The 17,452-nt window shown below is 36.5% G+C and overlaps 1 protein-coding gene across 4 annotated transcripts in view; it reads right to left on the bottom strand.

The window, feature by feature from the left end:
• LOC128734559 (PDZ domain-containing protein GIPC3) overlaps positions 1-17,236 on the bottom strand; it is a 45,848-nt gene extending 28,612 nt beyond the window's left edge. Inside the window, exons 1-2 of one of the 4 annotated variants that reach the window (XM_053828818.1) lie at positions 16,859-17,236; positions 15,668-16,621 (exon numbers count right to left, since the gene is read on the bottom strand). In XM_053828818.1, coding sequence (XP_053684793.1) covers positions 15,668-16,015 — 348 coding nt within the window. In that variant the 5' untranslated portion in view covers positions 16,016-16,621; positions 16,859-17,236. Of the gene's footprint in view, positions 1-15,667 lie in introns of all 4 variants that reach the window. The other 3 variants (XM_053828819.1, XM_053828820.1, XM_053828817.1) reach the window with 3 other exon arrangements.
• Positions 17,237-17,452: the final 216 nt, after the last annotated feature.

Genomic DNA, 17,452 nt, shown 5'->3' with positions numbered 1-17,452 from the left:
GTTTATAAAATGACGCTTTTATGTTAAATTGTTTTAGTGCGTGAATTACCAAAGGAACAATACAGCGATCAATTGATTTTGTGGAATAATCGGCCCTTAAATTATCGAGAAATTCCAAAGTTGCAGCAGACGATATTAGCGGTCGTACCAAATTTTACAACAAATATATTAACATCCAGTATTAACTATTTTTAACCAGCAGAGTTTATAAAACAAGACTCAACGCAAGTACCACAAACATGACTGTTGATATTGCGGAGATTGGCAAAACAACTTTTACACCGATATGCATTTCTTACTAATGACTTAATACAGTTGTTAAATTTAGACATTCTCTGAAATCCCAGCGTTTAATAAACCAAACGTACAACTCCTTAGACAACGAAAAACTTGACTTATACCTAGAAAATATCCCTTTTCTAAAACAGCAGGAGTTCATCTGAAGTTTACATATCGTATATTTAGCCCAATTTGTGGCAGTACGAAGTTTGCCGGGTCTTCTAGTTAGATATAAAATTATAATTCAAATTCTATTTGAAATTTGTCTTGAAATCAGAGTTAAGACTTAAGACTGAACCTAATTAAATTGGGATTAAATTAAATCGGACATGCAATTGAACTTGAACATAACATTGGACATTGAATTAGATTAATTTGAAGTTTTACTTCAAACCAGACATGACACGTAGTTTTACTTGAAATTGACATTTTTTGTCTCATTCTCTCACATGTTTTATCTTTTTTCTACAGCCTTTTTCCCTTTTTAGTCTCGTGTTTCACTTTGTTCCGTTTTTTCACCATTTCTGTACGATTTTTTTTAATTTTTGCTCTAATTTTCCTTCGTTTTTCTTTTTATTCTCTCATTTTTCTCATTTTTCTGCCCCGTGTTTCCTATTACATTGTTCCGTTTTTCTTCGTTTCCTGCACCATATTTTCTTATTATCTGCCCTGTTTTTCCTTATGTATTTCACTCGTTTTTGTTATTTTATTTCCCGGTTTCCGTTTTTACATTCTCTTTATCCTCCTTTTTCATTTCAAATGTTCGTCTTTTGCTTCTCGTTTTTCATCTTTGTTTGTTACGTTTTTCCTATTTTTGATGCCCCATCTTTTCAATCGCGTTTGTTCCGGTCCTTTTCTATCTAGTGCTTTCGTCATTTTCTCTTCCGTTATACTTTTCCTTTAATTTGTTTTTCCTGTTTTTTCCTTTTCTGTCCCATTTTCCCGTTTTTTATCCCATCTTACCACTTTCATATCCCGTTTGACCTCTTTTCCCGTTTTCCTATTTTCCTCTGTCGGTTTTCATTTCTTCTCTCGCAATTCTTTTTCATTGCGGTTTTCTATTCCCTACCCTGTCTTGTTTTCCCTCTTTTTCTCACTCGTTGTTACTGTTTACTGCCAGCTTCTTTTTTTCATCGTTTCTTTTCGCTTCTTTTCCTGTCTCATTTTCGCCCTTTCCTCAGTCGTGATTTTCTTCTATTTCGTTTTTCGTCTTTTTTCTTTCGTTTTTCCTTTTTTCTTTTTTTTCGGTCCTAATTTTCGTCTTTTTTCACCTTTTAATTCCTTTTTCGTTTTGTCTCTTTTGTCTTCCGGTCTAATAGTTTTCTCTTCAATTTTCTCTTTTTCTGAGAAAATTCTATTACTATTCTCGTTTCTCTATTTTCCTGCTCCCGTGCTTTCACTTTTTCTTCCCCTTCTTTTCTATCATGTTTATTCTCCTTTTCTATCAAGGTCCTTCTTTTAGTATCCTCAGTATCCTCATTTTTTTCTCGTTTTTTATGATTTTTCTTGTTTTTTTATCTCACTTTTCCTCTTTTTTCTGTTATTCATCTTTTTCTATCTAGTCTCCTCGTTTTTGACTCGTTAACCCTTGTTTTCTCTACCATACTCTTTTTTTCTATTCCAATTTTTTTGTTTCCCGCTTTCTATCCTTTCTTTTCTTTTTTCGTTTTTCTTTTTTCAACGCCATTTTCATTCTTTTTTCCTTTTGCGTTTTTCTTCTTTTTCTATCCCGTTTGTCCAGTGTTTGTCAAATTTTCCTTTGGGCTATTCTTCATTTTTTTGCCTTCAATCTCATTTTTCCTCCTTTGCTTATTTTCTGAAGAGTAGCAGGAGATAATTGAAAAAAATCAGCTAAAATTTTCAAAAGAACCTCGTTTGGTTCGTGAGCTATGAATGAGCAAAAAATGTTATCATTATCATGAAAAGTTTTATCAAAAAAAGTTTTATGATTAGGGTAGTTGATCCAATAGTTGTGGTAGCCCCAATAGTTGCGCTACTATTCATTATAAATGCATATTCTCGTCATCGTAGCATTTTAAATAAAACAATCACGTTCATTAGATGGAACAAGTACTTGGGAGTATTGGTAGTTGGACTACGCCATTTAAAATCAGACCATTATTTGCTAAAATACCAATTTTCTACAATCTAACACAACTATAGGCGCAACTGTAAGACGCTCATGTCTATAGTTGCGCTACAATGTTTTTTCACCTACAAACCAGGTAACGTACATGGAATAACGCAATTAAAGGAACGCCAAAATCAATTAAAGGAACATTAGCGCAACTATTGGTACAATAGGGTAGATGCTCCAGTGGTTGTGGTAGTACCTGTAGTGGAGGAAACTGGAAATATTCCGTTATTTCTGCAGATTTCGGTACAAGTTTGACACTTACCAAATGATAGTGGTACTGGTAGTTGGATATTTGTCAAACTTGCACCAAAATCTGCAAAAATAACGGAATATTTTGAGTTTCCACCACTATATGTACTACCCTATAATTGAATCGGAAAATTTAGTTTTTTCTTTATAAAGCTTCTCGTACAACGAATGCAATTGTTTTGTCTAGTGACAAACACCTTGTATTTGATAAATTAATATCCCACTTATTTCTGGATTACATAAATTATTTTGTTTTAGATTAAAGTTTACTGCCAAGATACGTCAGTGTGCGTTAATTATTTAACTGAAATTGCGGAGCAAATCTTTAATGTACGGTAGTATGCCCTGGCCTCAGTCAAAGCTGAGACACAATATTTTTCAAACGTGTTAGCAGATCTGTACATTCAAATGCTTTTTAGCACATCTGATTATTGCAGAAGCCGATGAGCGAGTTCTCGTAAATGAAACTACTACCCGAGCAGGAGCGAAGAGCAAAATAATACATAAACAATGTCAAACTGTGTTCTAATGGTATATTTTGTTATTGAGTAGATATGGAGATACATTGATAACACATTTTGTTATTAAGTAGATATTTAAAACAGCGGTTGTAAGACGAGTATAATAACTGATTTTGTTATCATATCTTATTTTGGCCTTAAAATGACGTTCGACATATTTCATACAATTTTTTTATTGATTAAAGAAATTTTAGATTATAAATATTTTATAAAAGGATTTTTTAATATCTCATATACTACTGCATTTGTTATTCAATACCTTAATAATACTAAAATATGTTATTCTAAACTCTGAATACGGTCTTGTTATTACTTTGTTATTAAAATAACACAAGTAGTTATTCTTTTAGCCTTAAAGGAGTAAAATTTTGATATTATTTTTTGTTATTTTATCAACTATGTCAGCCAAAACAAGACCAAATTTTGATATGAGTTATTCGATTTCCAATAACACATTTTGATATTATTTTGGTATTCGCTCCTGCTCGGGTAGAAAGTAGACTGTCCAATGGAGTGTGAGCTTCAAACAGGAAATTATTTCATGCAAATGACATGTTTCATTTATCTGTTTCTAAAATTGGTTTTTGTATGCATCAATCAGCATCTCTCTGAAAAGAGATAATGTTAATTTATGCATTGAAAATAACAATGAAATAAAGCTTTTATTTTCACATTACATTAAAGTAGATGAATGAAGGACTTCTTTGGATGAAAAATAATTACTGCTGACTACTCGAGCATCGGCTCGCCTGACGGTTTATGTTGTAGGTACACGAACGAAGCACACTTTCCAACATATGTGCATACGTTTACAGCCGTATGGATCTCATCTGATTTGCAGAGCTGCAGCTGGAGAACCCACTTTTTTCTGTGTTTTTCTGCTCACGAATGCAACGCCTCTTTTGGGGGTTTCGAGTGATGTAAAGGAGATTTATTAGTTTCTTTGCCTGCAGTTTTTGACGGTTTCGCAACAGCTGCTGCTGCTGCTGCGAACGGGCAACAATGAGAAGAAAAAAAACTGGTGACCGATTGAGTAATGGCAATTATCAGCGTTTCCTGATTGTCTATGATAATTTTAAACCAACCAGTAGAAGGCAAATTGTACTACTACACTACTTAGTCGCTAGTTTATTTTTATCTTCAAAAACTTCGTTTCAAAGATTTCGTTTTTCGGGATTTGCACTAATCACAAACCTGTTTTATACCTCATTGATCGGCAACTACTATTGCGAATTTTTTCAATTTATTTCTAAACGAGGTAGTCAAGTGTTTAAATTAATGGAAAATTATAACTCTTCTTCAGTGCCTTCATAGTGCAATTTGTTCAAATCTTTGACTGAACCAAACTTGCACATAATATTGAGTTGCACCCGGTGACTAATCGCTGAACCTACAGTTCATTTGCCAGTTGCCACGCTGCGACGCTGGGGGTTTCGTAATAGACCGAATAGGCCTCTTATGTTATTAGAAGGTTTTTGATTTAATTTTTTTCTTAAAAATTCTAATAAAAACTGTCCTCAGACAACATTTAGAGCTTGTATAGACGCACCTTTATTCGGAAGTCACGAATTATGTAACTTTTCTATAATAGAATATATGGACCCTTTAATCGAATGGTATTATCTAGGAAAGGGTCACCTCAAATTAAATTCGACTGCAACTACATCCTCATACATTGATGTAAACTTCGTAAACTCGTTGAAAACTGATATTAATTTTAGCGATTTTCAAACGAAATTAGTTCAACACTGCCATAATAGAAGCATAATTAGTTAGAGAAAAATATTCTGTAATCCATCGGTCATCGCATGAGTTTTTAGATTAACATTTACGTTTAGATTAATAACAACAACAGAATATAGGCTTCAATACTATACGATTTCTTCGTGCTTACCCTCTGCTGAGTTATATATTCTGGGGAAAAGCTTTTACAAGATCTTGCCATTTGTTTTACGGTGATGAATTGTGAAGTTTAAGATTTGTGAAGCACAAAAATAGGAGCTTGCCTATAAAGCTATTATAAAGCTGCTATGAAACTACTATAAAGGATGTCAAATCATTTGTTAGGAATAAAATAATTATGACATTTCAAATCGTGTTCTAAGAAGAATATAGATTGTTGCGAAAGGCAAAAACCTTAGGATACAATAAATTGGGATAATTTTTTTTGCCAGTACCTGAACAATGGCTAATAATTCAGTTCCAATATATGTCGGGGATGTTTTCGAATGAATCTGTTAGCAACGCTAACATTTAGTTAGCAACACAGGAGATATAATTGAAATTTCAATATCTTAGGGCTATGTTGAAGCTTGGTAGTTTGGCGGAATGTTAGCTTCTGACGAGGTGGCTTTTTCTCTACGTTTTGGTAAATGGAACTTTCATTCTTCTAGGAGTCTTATTACTTTTCCAACAACTCAATTTTCTATAGGGGAAAATTATTTTACATTTAGAGATAACTTTTATAAACAAATCAATGGAGCATGGGAAATCACTTGGCACTTTTTATGCCAGATTTTCATTGTAAACAGAGAATATACCAAAGAACGCAATGCTTTGGAAAATTATTAGAAACAATAAATAACATTAAACCTACTTTACCTGTAGATAAAACCTAACAACAAAATAAACCTTTTTGTATCTCATTGGGGGTGATTGCTAATACGTGAATGTACTGGTGGTTTGTTTTCCCCTAGTTTCAAAAACTCTACAACAGCACAATGCACAGTGGTCCAGAAACGAAAGCTAAGTAGAAATTTACTTTTGCGGCTAAGCGATTCATAATAGCTCCCTGCAATGTTCAGCAAAGTTGTTCAACTCTAAAAGACAATTACTGTGAAACCAACGACTAAGTTCCAGTTTGGCTTGTAAACACATAATAACTTTTTGTAGAAAAGAGATAGAAGGATAATTGCTTCGACAAAGTTGCAACTAAAGATTGTATGAGTAACTTTGCTAAAGACATAGTAGGCGTATTTTTTATAGTTTCTATCTCACAGGGCGTTTTATACAAAGACCTCTCAAAAATCACTTTTTCGCTAATTACTTCAAATTTAATGGTTTTATTGCAGCGTAATGTTTTACAAAGTTATTTCTCTTATCGAAAGACATATTTTTGTAGAACATTGTATGTTGAAAACTCATACGTATAACGAGTTCTAACGTTTTTCCTGTGTTTTTTTAGTATTTTTCAGAACAGAATATCTCAAAAAGGGGCAAACGACATAATTTCTTCTGATTGGCAAGTAAAATAGTCTTCGAATTTTAGATATAACATCAGTTTTATATCTGCACCAGCTGTTTCGGATAAATATCAATCTTTCAATTTTCTTTACTTTGCAAATGATTAACCACATCTACCATCAATAATGTCTTGTTGAGAAAATTTTCAATCAATAATAAAAACAAAACAAGTTGTTGTTGGTTATTCCACACGTAATATTGCAAATCATTATTTCAGTTGTTTATGTCATTTTTCAATCACAAGTAGGTATGTCTAGAAAGGCAATAGAGAAAATAAAGCTAGAACCAGTGTTGCCACATGTACAGATTTATCTGGAAAAGTACAGATTTTTCCGATTTTTTTGGTACAGATTCTGTACGGTACAGATTACAGATTTTTGTCATAAAGTACAGATGGGTGCAGATTTTTTTGGGTGTCAAAAACTAATTTTTTTCTTTCAGTTTTGTTACTTGAAAACAATAGAGGAGCACCTCTTGACATGAATGCAAACAAAACAAAACGTGTTTGTCTATAAGGTTATGTACCAATATCATCAAAGAAATCAGTAATTTGCGATTTTTGTATTTTTTAAAGCAAACAAACCAGGTTTCCCTATGTAATAAACCAACTTTGTGGTACAGATTTTGGTACAGATTTTTGAGAGCAAAAGTACAGATGAAAAAGATTTTTTTACCTTCCAGTACAGATGAATATGTGGCAACACTGGCTAGAACCTTTTTGAAAACTTCTACTTCAACTAGCCGTTGATTTCACATTTTTTGTCTTTTAGAGTTGTACAACTTTGCTGAACATTGTAGGGAGCTATTTTGAGCCACAAAAAACTTTCCACTTAATTTTCGCTGCTGGACCACTGTGCTCCAACAGCAACAACAAATCACGTGTGGACAAAGGGTTTTCAGTAAGGTCTAAAAGTGGGTAATAATCAGAGATTACTTTTGTGATCATTTACAACATACTCAAGTTTAAAGTTTTGCCACTGTTGGGTAATATTTTCATCCACCGGATCACGCCGATTGATTAAGCTGTCGCAGTTTCTTCGTGAGAGGTTTTGCTAACACGATAACCGGCGAAACCAGTCCAATCAAGCTATTTCATTTGTCTATGGTCTTTCCGATACATATCCTTTCGTTCAAATATGGTCGTACCGAACAAAACACTTCATTCAATAATGTTGGCACCGAATCAATTCACTTTCAAATGGTTGTACCGAACAATTTTAATAATCTATTATCGTACCGAACGATATATTTCATTCAACAATGATCGTACCGCATCATTTAGTTCATCTATGGTCGTACCGAACCGTACCGAACAATTTTTTTATGAATGGCTGTACCGACCATATACTTTATTTATGGGGCATAGTACCTTCTACACCATATTTTTTGCTTCATTTCATTTTTTTCTCGATTTTCTATACCCCTCCGGGATTGGTATCTATCACTATGGGAAACTGATCTACATGGGACAGACCTTAACAACTCAATCATTTATTGCGAATTATATCAATTATGGTGACTCTTTCCCACGAAGTGCGGCGTATTGCTAACCTTACCCGACAATGGTTTTTTAATGCCCCCGCATTACCCTCTGCTGTAAACGTAGTCCATTCGAGAACTTTATAGCAACTGCAATGTGTTTAGTTTGAATTACTTCTGTCGAATCACAAACTTGTCGCTGCAAAGACACCGACGCGACGTGATAATTCATACTATAGCACTTGGTGCATTTTTTTTCGCCGGCTGTTGAACGTGATGACCTACATTTCTTCATTGGGGGTTTTTGCTGTAGTAAACATCACTTGCACTTGTCGCATCGTGCCGCGAGAGAATCGAGCAGCCTGCGTTAATCACTTATGTCAACTGCCAAAGTCATGAAAGCAAAAGCATAAGTACAGCGTTTCACTCTGTAATAAAAACAAAATTACGACAGGGTTCCTGTGTGTGAAAGCGTGCCGACCATTCATCAAATAGAGTTATTGAGTAAGGTAATTAGTTTAAATATCTGTCCTCTTAACGAGAATAGCTAAATAGGAGAAATATAATCTTTCCACTATGATGAAGAGTCGTATAAAACCTCCTAATCAGTGGGTTCGTATCTTAATAACAGTTCGAACGAACACAACAGCATCGCATCGGTATCGTTGAAACTGATCTCTGAGCTCGGCTAAAGTATTCCACTTTCGCTCGAAACGCGGTGTCATTTCATTATCATACGATGCTGATTTATGACTCGGTTCGGCAGGTGTTGCCCCGAAGTCGATCATCCACGGCGCGGCGGTCAGAAGCCTAAAACAGGCACAAAATTTTCACTTTCTATCGAATAACTGCGCCGTCGCACCTAATTAGTGGGCTGGCTCTCTCGTACGACATCTGTCAACCGTCGTCCATTTGTCACCCTCGGGTAATGGCCCTTGGGCCTTGGGTCAATATAACTTCACAACACACATCAGGCGACGAACGTAAATACGTACGCGATTCGGGGAGAGCCTCGCTGATGGAAGGCTATAAATGCATCATCAAATAGACAGAGACCAATAGAAAGTGGCTGACGGTGGCTGCTGGTTGTTTGGATCGTTGGTTTTGGTTGGTCTACAACAATGTAGAGTAGCTTTGAGCTTGGAGCAGGTACCACTTGTTCGGTGTGTCTCACCTTAAAGATCTGCCTCACATGATAATCGGTTTCAATTAAATTTACTGAATAATCAGCCGCCAGACCATGTTAGCGGTTGTCGCTGTCGGGCTTCCGTAGCGCTCTGGGAGCTTTCCCGATTAGGAAGATAACTGAACTGAACTGATCCGTTCGACAGGTTTGCCATAAAACGGACCCCGGCTCAGCCACCAGCGACCAGATGTTGATGAACCTGTTTGCTAACGGCCGTATTAGGTTTGCCCCCAACAACGCGAACGGACGGCATTGCTTCATTCACTTTCGTCATATCATGCCGTTTGATGTTTGTTTGTTTTCTTCTGCTATATTATGATAGCCTGCACCAAATGTGTACGTGTATGGTGTTTCGAGAAAAATCAGTTTTTTTCGCTTCGCATCCGGCAGCCTCTATTAAAAATTTATAAAACAAATTTAGTGACTGACTTCAAGTTACAAGGAAATAACTGAGACTTAAATGAAATAACATAAAATCGTTAATTGTGGTACAATTTTCTTTTATCTTGAGTATAAATTACATCCACTGGCGTACTAAGGCACATACAGAAATGGGAACCAACCTTTAAACTTTTGGACTTGAAATAAAAAGTTTGATATTGGATTTGAAATTGGAATTAAATTGATCTTAAAAACCGAATTTTAAATTAAACATAAAATTTTACTTGAAGTTGAGCTTGAAATACTACATGGACAAACTTCTTAACTCTAACAGCATAAACCGGGGCGGCTCTTGCTGTATTAAGAATTCCTCTCCACTGTAGCTGCCTTGAAATCCATCGAAAATGTGATACATGAGCAGGTTGTACTCCCGACATATCTGGAAGATTTGTAAGCACCCTTGCCTTAATTTCTGTGCATCCTCTTGCCTCAACCCTCTGCGCGATTCGAAGGGACTTGAGTGTAAAATACTACGCGGGAAACCTTTCATTATCTACCATAGATATTCGCGCTCGACTGTATCGTATGCTGCCTTGAAATCCATCGAAAATATGATACATGGGCAGGTTGTACTCCCGAGTCCCGACATGTCTGGAATATTTGTCGCAGAGTAAAAATTTGGCCCACAGTAGCAAGGGGTCCCATAAAGCCCGCTAGATACTGCCCTACGAATTCTGTTACTAATGGGAATTGACGACGTAATAAAATCTGGGGAGCCTTGTAGGAGGCGTAATCATTTTTCGGGTAGTTTTTTTCCTCCCAAATCCTTGATGCTTTTTTTGCCATTTTTGTTGAGTTCTACCAGCAATCGGTACTTTCCGGGGACTCTATTATTTTTCAACTGACCGATTTCTCGCCAGATCTCTTCGAGATCGAGAGCCGGCACTCTGTTATCGTTTGCAAACACCCTTGCGTTAATTTCTGTCCCTTCTCCTTCTATTATGTATTATGTCACCATTGAGACGCCCATCGAAGAACTGCTTCCACCTGTCGACCACCTCGTGCTCGTCTGTGACCAGGTTTCCCTCCTCGTCCCTACACATATCAGGCTTCGGGGTGTGTCCATTACGAGATGTAATTGATAGTAATTCATATAATCTTAAAATAATTTTTTGTAAGGAAATGCATTAAAAATTGCTCAACGCTCTAGAAAAAATTCTAAAGAACTTCGGTAACACTATGTTCTTATTCTAAGAATAATTTTAAAATATTTTTTTATTTTTTGTCAGTTCATTACCTTTTTTGGTGAATGACCAACTGGCTAAAACCACATTAAAAATAAAAATAAATAAAAGTTCATTACCTTTTAGTAACCAACATTAATAGAGTTATGACCGGAAAACTCGTTTTTCTAAAATTTTCAAACATTTTTAAAAATACCTCTTTCCTTTTCAATTAGTGAAGAATTGTCTTTTAGTGACAAAAATTTCACGTTTTGTTTTTTTAACCTCAAAAACTTAACTATGGGTTACATTCCATTTTAAACTGCCTATAACGGCAAACAAAATTGCAATAAACATAAACGTTGCTCCGAAGCTTTGGTTTTGGTTGATTTTAAAAAGCAAGCAGTTTAAAAAACTAAACTTTGAGATATAAAATATCAGTCAAGAGCACGAAAGTTGTCTAACAAGTTAGTCGAACAATCATTCAGCACTGCAATTCATGAATGAATTGTTCTGAAGGGTAGAATACTAAGAAAGACAAACACTGTCAGCAGTTCAGTAGTCATGTCCATGGGCTGGCAGGTAGTTGAAAGAATATTACCAGAGGTAAAACTGTATGCGCTGAATGCGCTTTATTTTCGCCATCATGCAGGGCTGACAATTTTTTTTTTTTCGGGCGCTGATGTGTGGGTCACATGAATTATCTGATTTGAACCACTTTTTTTCTTTTGCTTATATCTATGGAACTATGACAAAATCCCAATCATGGCGCCCTTTGGACTATAAATTTTTTATGGACTTATAAAACTTATCTAAATTATAGTTTACTCAGTTCTATATTGAAAACAACGCACCGGCATGTAAATATTTCAAAAGATAAAACAATTTACTTCCCTTCGCACAGACTAATATAAGGCAAATCCATAAATTCATTACGCGTGTTAACCGACTGCACGAATTTCAGTAAACCATGGACAAACCGAAATCGAAAGTACGCCAAATTTTAAATAGGCAATTTACTGCTGCTTAGCTGCTAGCAGTAGAAGATAGCATGAACGGTAATAAAACGCCTGCCAGCAGCATGCCAACAGGTAATGAACACGCAGCATTAGGCCTAGTTGTTTTACGACGATACCCGACGATGGATGGTTGGCGGCACGCAACCAACACTTACTTGACGCTTTAAAGTAACCGGCTCTTTTCAAACTAGATTGCTGACGCACAAATTGCAACAAATTTGTGCTGAAAAACAAAAATGTTTTCAATACTCTCGTACGTGTTGATGTCTGAAAAAATATTAATGCATTGTCTAATAATGGATTTGTTAGAATAATTCTTGACATTGTTCAAGTTGAAACCAACATTGCTAATTAACGTGATTTGATACAAATAGATGAAATAATCGCTATGCTTAAAAAAACAGGTGAGTGGGATATTTTAGGCGACTCCACAGAAAAATGCATTGAAGACTATGACCAAATACAATTGTTTTAATAACAACGTAAGTCATCTTATAACAAAAACTTCTTGTCCATACAATTCAATTATGATCAGCAAAAGAAAAAAAATCTTTTGTATCCTCATATAAGATTGTGTTCGTTTTTAAAAAGATGGTGTGTGGCAACTCATGGCACTTTTAAGAAAGTAGATATTCTTCTCACTATTCTTGAGCAAAAGAACAATAGAATGAATGTTCAGCAAAACACCTTCCTGGGCAATGCACAGTGGTCAAATTTTGAAAAAACACCGAATTGCGTAATTTTTCAAAGGTGATGTCTTCGGAGAAGTTTAATAATAAAATATAGCACATCTTTCTGCACTATTAGGGTGACCATGAATTCACCGTTAGGGTGATACGAACTTTTGTTTTTTTGAATAATCTCAAAAAAATGTTTTTCTTCAAAAAGTTACAGAACATACTAAAATAATTTTGCTAAATATAGTAACTATCTATCTCTTACCGGTTGCGAAATATAATTATGTGTTAAAAAGGAGCGCTTAAAAATCAATTATGTTCAATAACTTTGCACACGATTTTTTACTATTTTCGAGTGTTCTACAAAGTTATTTAGTATGTTAAAATACATATTTTCACTGAAGACTGTTTGTCGCTAGGACGCATATTTAATAAGTTATAAAATAAAAGAAAAAAAAAATAGCAATATTCAAATTTTTTTTGACAATTTCGGGCAGCTTCGCACAAACCAGACATCCATTAGGTGAAAGTACTATATTTTATCTATAAAAAAAATATTTCCACTCTGAAGGAATCTCAAAAAAATATATGTTATTTTTTAATAGAATTTATAATAGCTCGTTAAGGAAAAGAGATAGAAAGTTACTGTATTTACCAAACTTGCTTATTTTAATGTGTTCTACAACTTTTCAGAAGACACCATACCTTTTTGAACGCAATTAAATAATCGAAAATTTGTATCACCCTAATGAAACCATCAAAATCACAACTTTTTTATTGCTTTCAAATATTCTACAAAGTTATTTAGTATGCTAAAATACATATTTTCTCTGAAGACTGTTTTTCACGAAGATGTATATATAATGAGCTATAAAAATGTTTATCAGAAATGAAATATTAGGCATTGTTTAATCAAAATAGTTTTATAGGAGCGTTGGACGGGCGTAGGATGGTCGAATGTTAGCTGTTGCTACGTCAACCATGCGGTCATGTCTTGTACATAACCCAAGAGAGACTGTCTAGACAACTAAAACAAATAACCCAGCAACTAGATATATAATTTTTTTTCTTGGTTTACTGCAGTTTACGGTCATAGTCTAAATAGTTAGCTATACATATGTAGCTATAGTTGTTGATTTCTAGCTAATCCTTTTTGAGACTCTGTGATTTTAATTTAAATTTCACTATGCTCATATAACGCACTCAATGAATCTTTCTCAGGAGCTTTTATGAAGTATAATTAATAAAAAGCTGCCAAAATTTAAGAATATATCCCCAAACATCTGTTTAAGATGGCGTCCCTCTATCTATGACAGGCTCTCTAATCGATAGTATAGGCTCTCTAATCGGTTTTTAACAAGTCTCCTGTTCGATTGGATTAATTTTTGACAACTGTTTCTGCTCGATTGGCATTTTCGGTGCAAGATGACGATTGTCTAGTCTTTCTACACAACCCCAATGATTTTTTGCGTAGGACCACGTATTACTGGAAGGTAGCGAAAATAGCGGGTCATTCCGAAAAATTTGGATCACTAATAACTCGGTCATTTCTCAACCAATTCGAGAGATATTTATATCAGTCGATTAGAAATCTTTCTACGAATTGAACGATATAGTGAAAACTAATAGATTTCAAATATTTACTCTGGATAAATGCATAAACGTTCAGCGTTGTCATAACTGATGAATCAATCAATCACGTGCCAGCAACATTTTGCTTCCCGAGCCTGGAGCGATAACCATTATATACGTGCGATTTCATTCGTTTCTATTACTGAAAACCAGTGACAGGACCTAGCCGTATTTTTCTTTATGTCAACCTAAACGAAATTGATGTTCTGAACGTAAAATGCGTTCGTAAAGCGTGCAGCCATTCATTACGTTCGACAATTTGGTTCGATATTCTATTAGAATCAAATCAAAACTGATGTCTCGTGCCAAAACGTGAGTCACGGAATATACAATTTCCTCTGTATTACTGCTCAAGTTTTAATTTTTCATCACGAAATAATTTATAAGGAATCACACATGAACTTTACTAACGCTTTTATCCTAGGATTGAGTTGACCGATGCACTGGCAGTCTACTAACTGGATCACTAGTAAGTTAAAATGCTTCTATTATTTAAATTCTGTTCTGTTACAATTATTCTTTTCGTTCTTTCGTTTATGAATACAAAAAAGGTCAAGTTGTCGTTGTGACTCCTACCTTTTGTCCAATGCTGGAAGGTGCATGGGTCGAACCAATGCTATAATCAGAGATTATAGCCGGATTCGAACCCACAACACCCGCCAGGACGTGTGGCTCGCTGGTACTTGTACCTTTGAACCATAGAGGCGCTGGGCAAAAGGAGACTGCGCAACCCCCCTTATTAATGTAGCGACGTATCTGGTTTTGGGTTATTTTTAGACACACAAATTGTGCCTCTTCCTCCGTCAACTGTAGAAACCACCGACCGAGAAGTTTTAATCTAACTTGTTTTTACTTTCAGGACGACGGCACCCTTACGACTTGCAAGGTAGTGCGCGTGACGTTGTTCGTCTGTCAGCGTGTTAGCCGCGATTCGCAGGGCGGGTTTTCGGAGAAATTTTCATTACTTTCCCCTACCGTTCCTTCATCAATTGTAGAACCACCGTTTCAAAAAATATTGAATATATCCGCGTTCCTTATGACACACAATGCAAAATTAGTTATCCCCAATGTTTCACATATGTTTATCGTTAACTCACAATAGAATAGATAAAAACAACTTAACTTTCACGTTATTCCCAATAGGTAGTTAATGTGCTTTGCCACATTTTAGTAACAACTTTTTCGACCGCGATATCTAGGTTAGAAAACAATCCCAATTCAATGATATTCTTTTAGAACCAAATTGCAGTAATTGATGAACTAGACTTGCGGAATTTGCCGGAGTAATCAGCTTGGTTTGATTGTTTTTGAAAAACGAACACTTAAGAACGCACATTACACTGATAATTGATGCTTTTAGTTTGAAATGTACACCTGAGGCACAAACATACCCATTCCTTGCGTGAAATTTTCACAAATATACTATCATTCAATTCGTTCACGAGTGCCATTAAACTTTATCATATAGTTACACTTTAAACACTTGAAACAAGAGGTTTCGAACGGTTCGCCGATAGGCTGCAATCGCGATAAGACTAAAACACTAATGGCAGCCAGCCGCGTGTTTATTATTATATGGAGACTGCTGTTAGCTATACTAGCAAAGTGTGTTAGCGGATGAAATGCTTTCTAGTGGCTTACCTCGTCCATGGAAAAGTCGTAACATTCGGCAATCTTCTGGTACAGTTCCTTAACGCTGGCAAATCCGGTGATGAATCCGGTCGGACTGCCGTGGGCCAGTTGGCAATTGAAGACGAGCTGCGGCTTGGTAACGTTGCTCTCGTGGCTGCCATTCAGGTCGTCGATGTGGGGCGCCGTGGGCATCGCGGTCGGTGGATTCTTGTAGTTGCTGTTGTTGTTGTCGTAGCCGCTGCTGTTGATGTTGTTGTTGTTGTTGTGACCCAGATGGTGATGCAGGTGATGGGGATCTTTCGTCATGGGAGGGGATGGGTTAGAGATTTTTGCAGTCTTCTTATTGAACAAAGGCATTTGATGGGTTTTTGTTTCGGCTGCACTCGCGCCTACGATTGTATCGAAAGGAGAGGAGGAGGGTGTGAGGTCGGAAATTAATCGAACCGAAACCGTGCTGAACGAACGAAGAGAGTAATCAAACCGAATTCCAAATTAATCCAGAGAAAACTTTCGGAGTTTTCTTCCCGCTGGTTGGTTGGTTGGTGTTGTTGGTAACCACAGCACAAGCACACACACTCACATGCACACCTTGTATAGGTTTTGCTTTTCGGGGTTTTTCTTCCTTCTCGACTCGATTCCTCTTTTTAGGTGAAAAACGGTACAATCTAATGCACTGGCACTTGCTTTAAAAATTCAGATAACGAGACCGAACACCTCATCAATTACATCTGCGGCTAGCCACACACTACCTATGAATCCGAGACCCCTTTTTCATCCAGAATAATTACGGTGAAAAAACGAGCTGATAATTACAAGCATGTATTTTTATCTTTCACCAACACTGCCCGACAATCTTGCTGATAACAGAATCGTGTGTCAACACATTATAGCGACTGAAAGTCGTATCAAAACTGTTTAACCAACTGGAATTTTATATACACTTCAAATACCGCCCGATAAGACCTTGAATGATAAGAAAAACTATTCGATTTTGGCAGAACAAAAGAGCAACGTCACATCTTATGTACACTAAGCAAATTCCCTTCACCACCAATCAGATATAAATTCACTGCACACTTGGATGCTTTCTGTCGCGCTGGAAAATAATTAATTTAAATCACACAAAAAAGAGGGTCACACAACGACGGAAAAATCACTCCAAAAACCACTCTTCTGTGAATTAGGGTTTTGATCAATTACAATTTCAATTCCCGGAACAACGGGAACGCACTGTTGCGCTGCTTTGGGCCGCTTTCGCTCAGATCAGTGCGCTTCCTATACTGCCTTCTTCTATTGGGCCCCTCTCTGGAACTGTTGGCTGATTGATGCGAGAAAGTTCAATGGATTCCGTACCGTCGGTCGTTCCGATTGGCGATCCGCACCAATCTTCTTGCACTTGAACTCTGGGCTGGGTAGTAAAGCAAGGAAATTCAATCCGGAGCGGGTTCGGCGGAGAGCCCTCCACAGACAATTGTGACGCGAGAAAGTTCCAACCGGCGGAGAAAATGAGCCTCCAATCGGCACACAACACACACAGCACAGACTTGTGAGTTGTTCGGCGCTTGAGACCGTTATGTTTGCCAGCAGTAGAAAAAGCTGGAAAAATAAGCGCCCCTGTCGACGAGGTGAGGTGGCTGGCTGATGTTGGTCGGTCGGTTGGTTATAGACACCTGTACGAGCTCGCGCTGGCGCTTTTACTCTCTCAATTCGCCTTCCAACATCGGACATCTCTTTAGTTCCCCTTCGGAACGCGAGTTCTCGCTCGTATATTCTCTATTTTAGCGGTGCATTCCG

Source organism: Sabethes cyaneus, chromosome 2, assembly GCF_943734655.1.
Source record: "Sabethes cyaneus chromosome 2, idSabCyanKW18_F2, whole genome shotgun sequence".
Classification (NCBI taxonomy): Eukaryota; Metazoa; Arthropoda; class Insecta; order Diptera; family Culicidae; genus Sabethes; species Sabethes cyaneus.
Note: the sequence above shows the minus strand (reverse complement) of the source record. Positions and strands in the feature narration are given on the sequence as shown.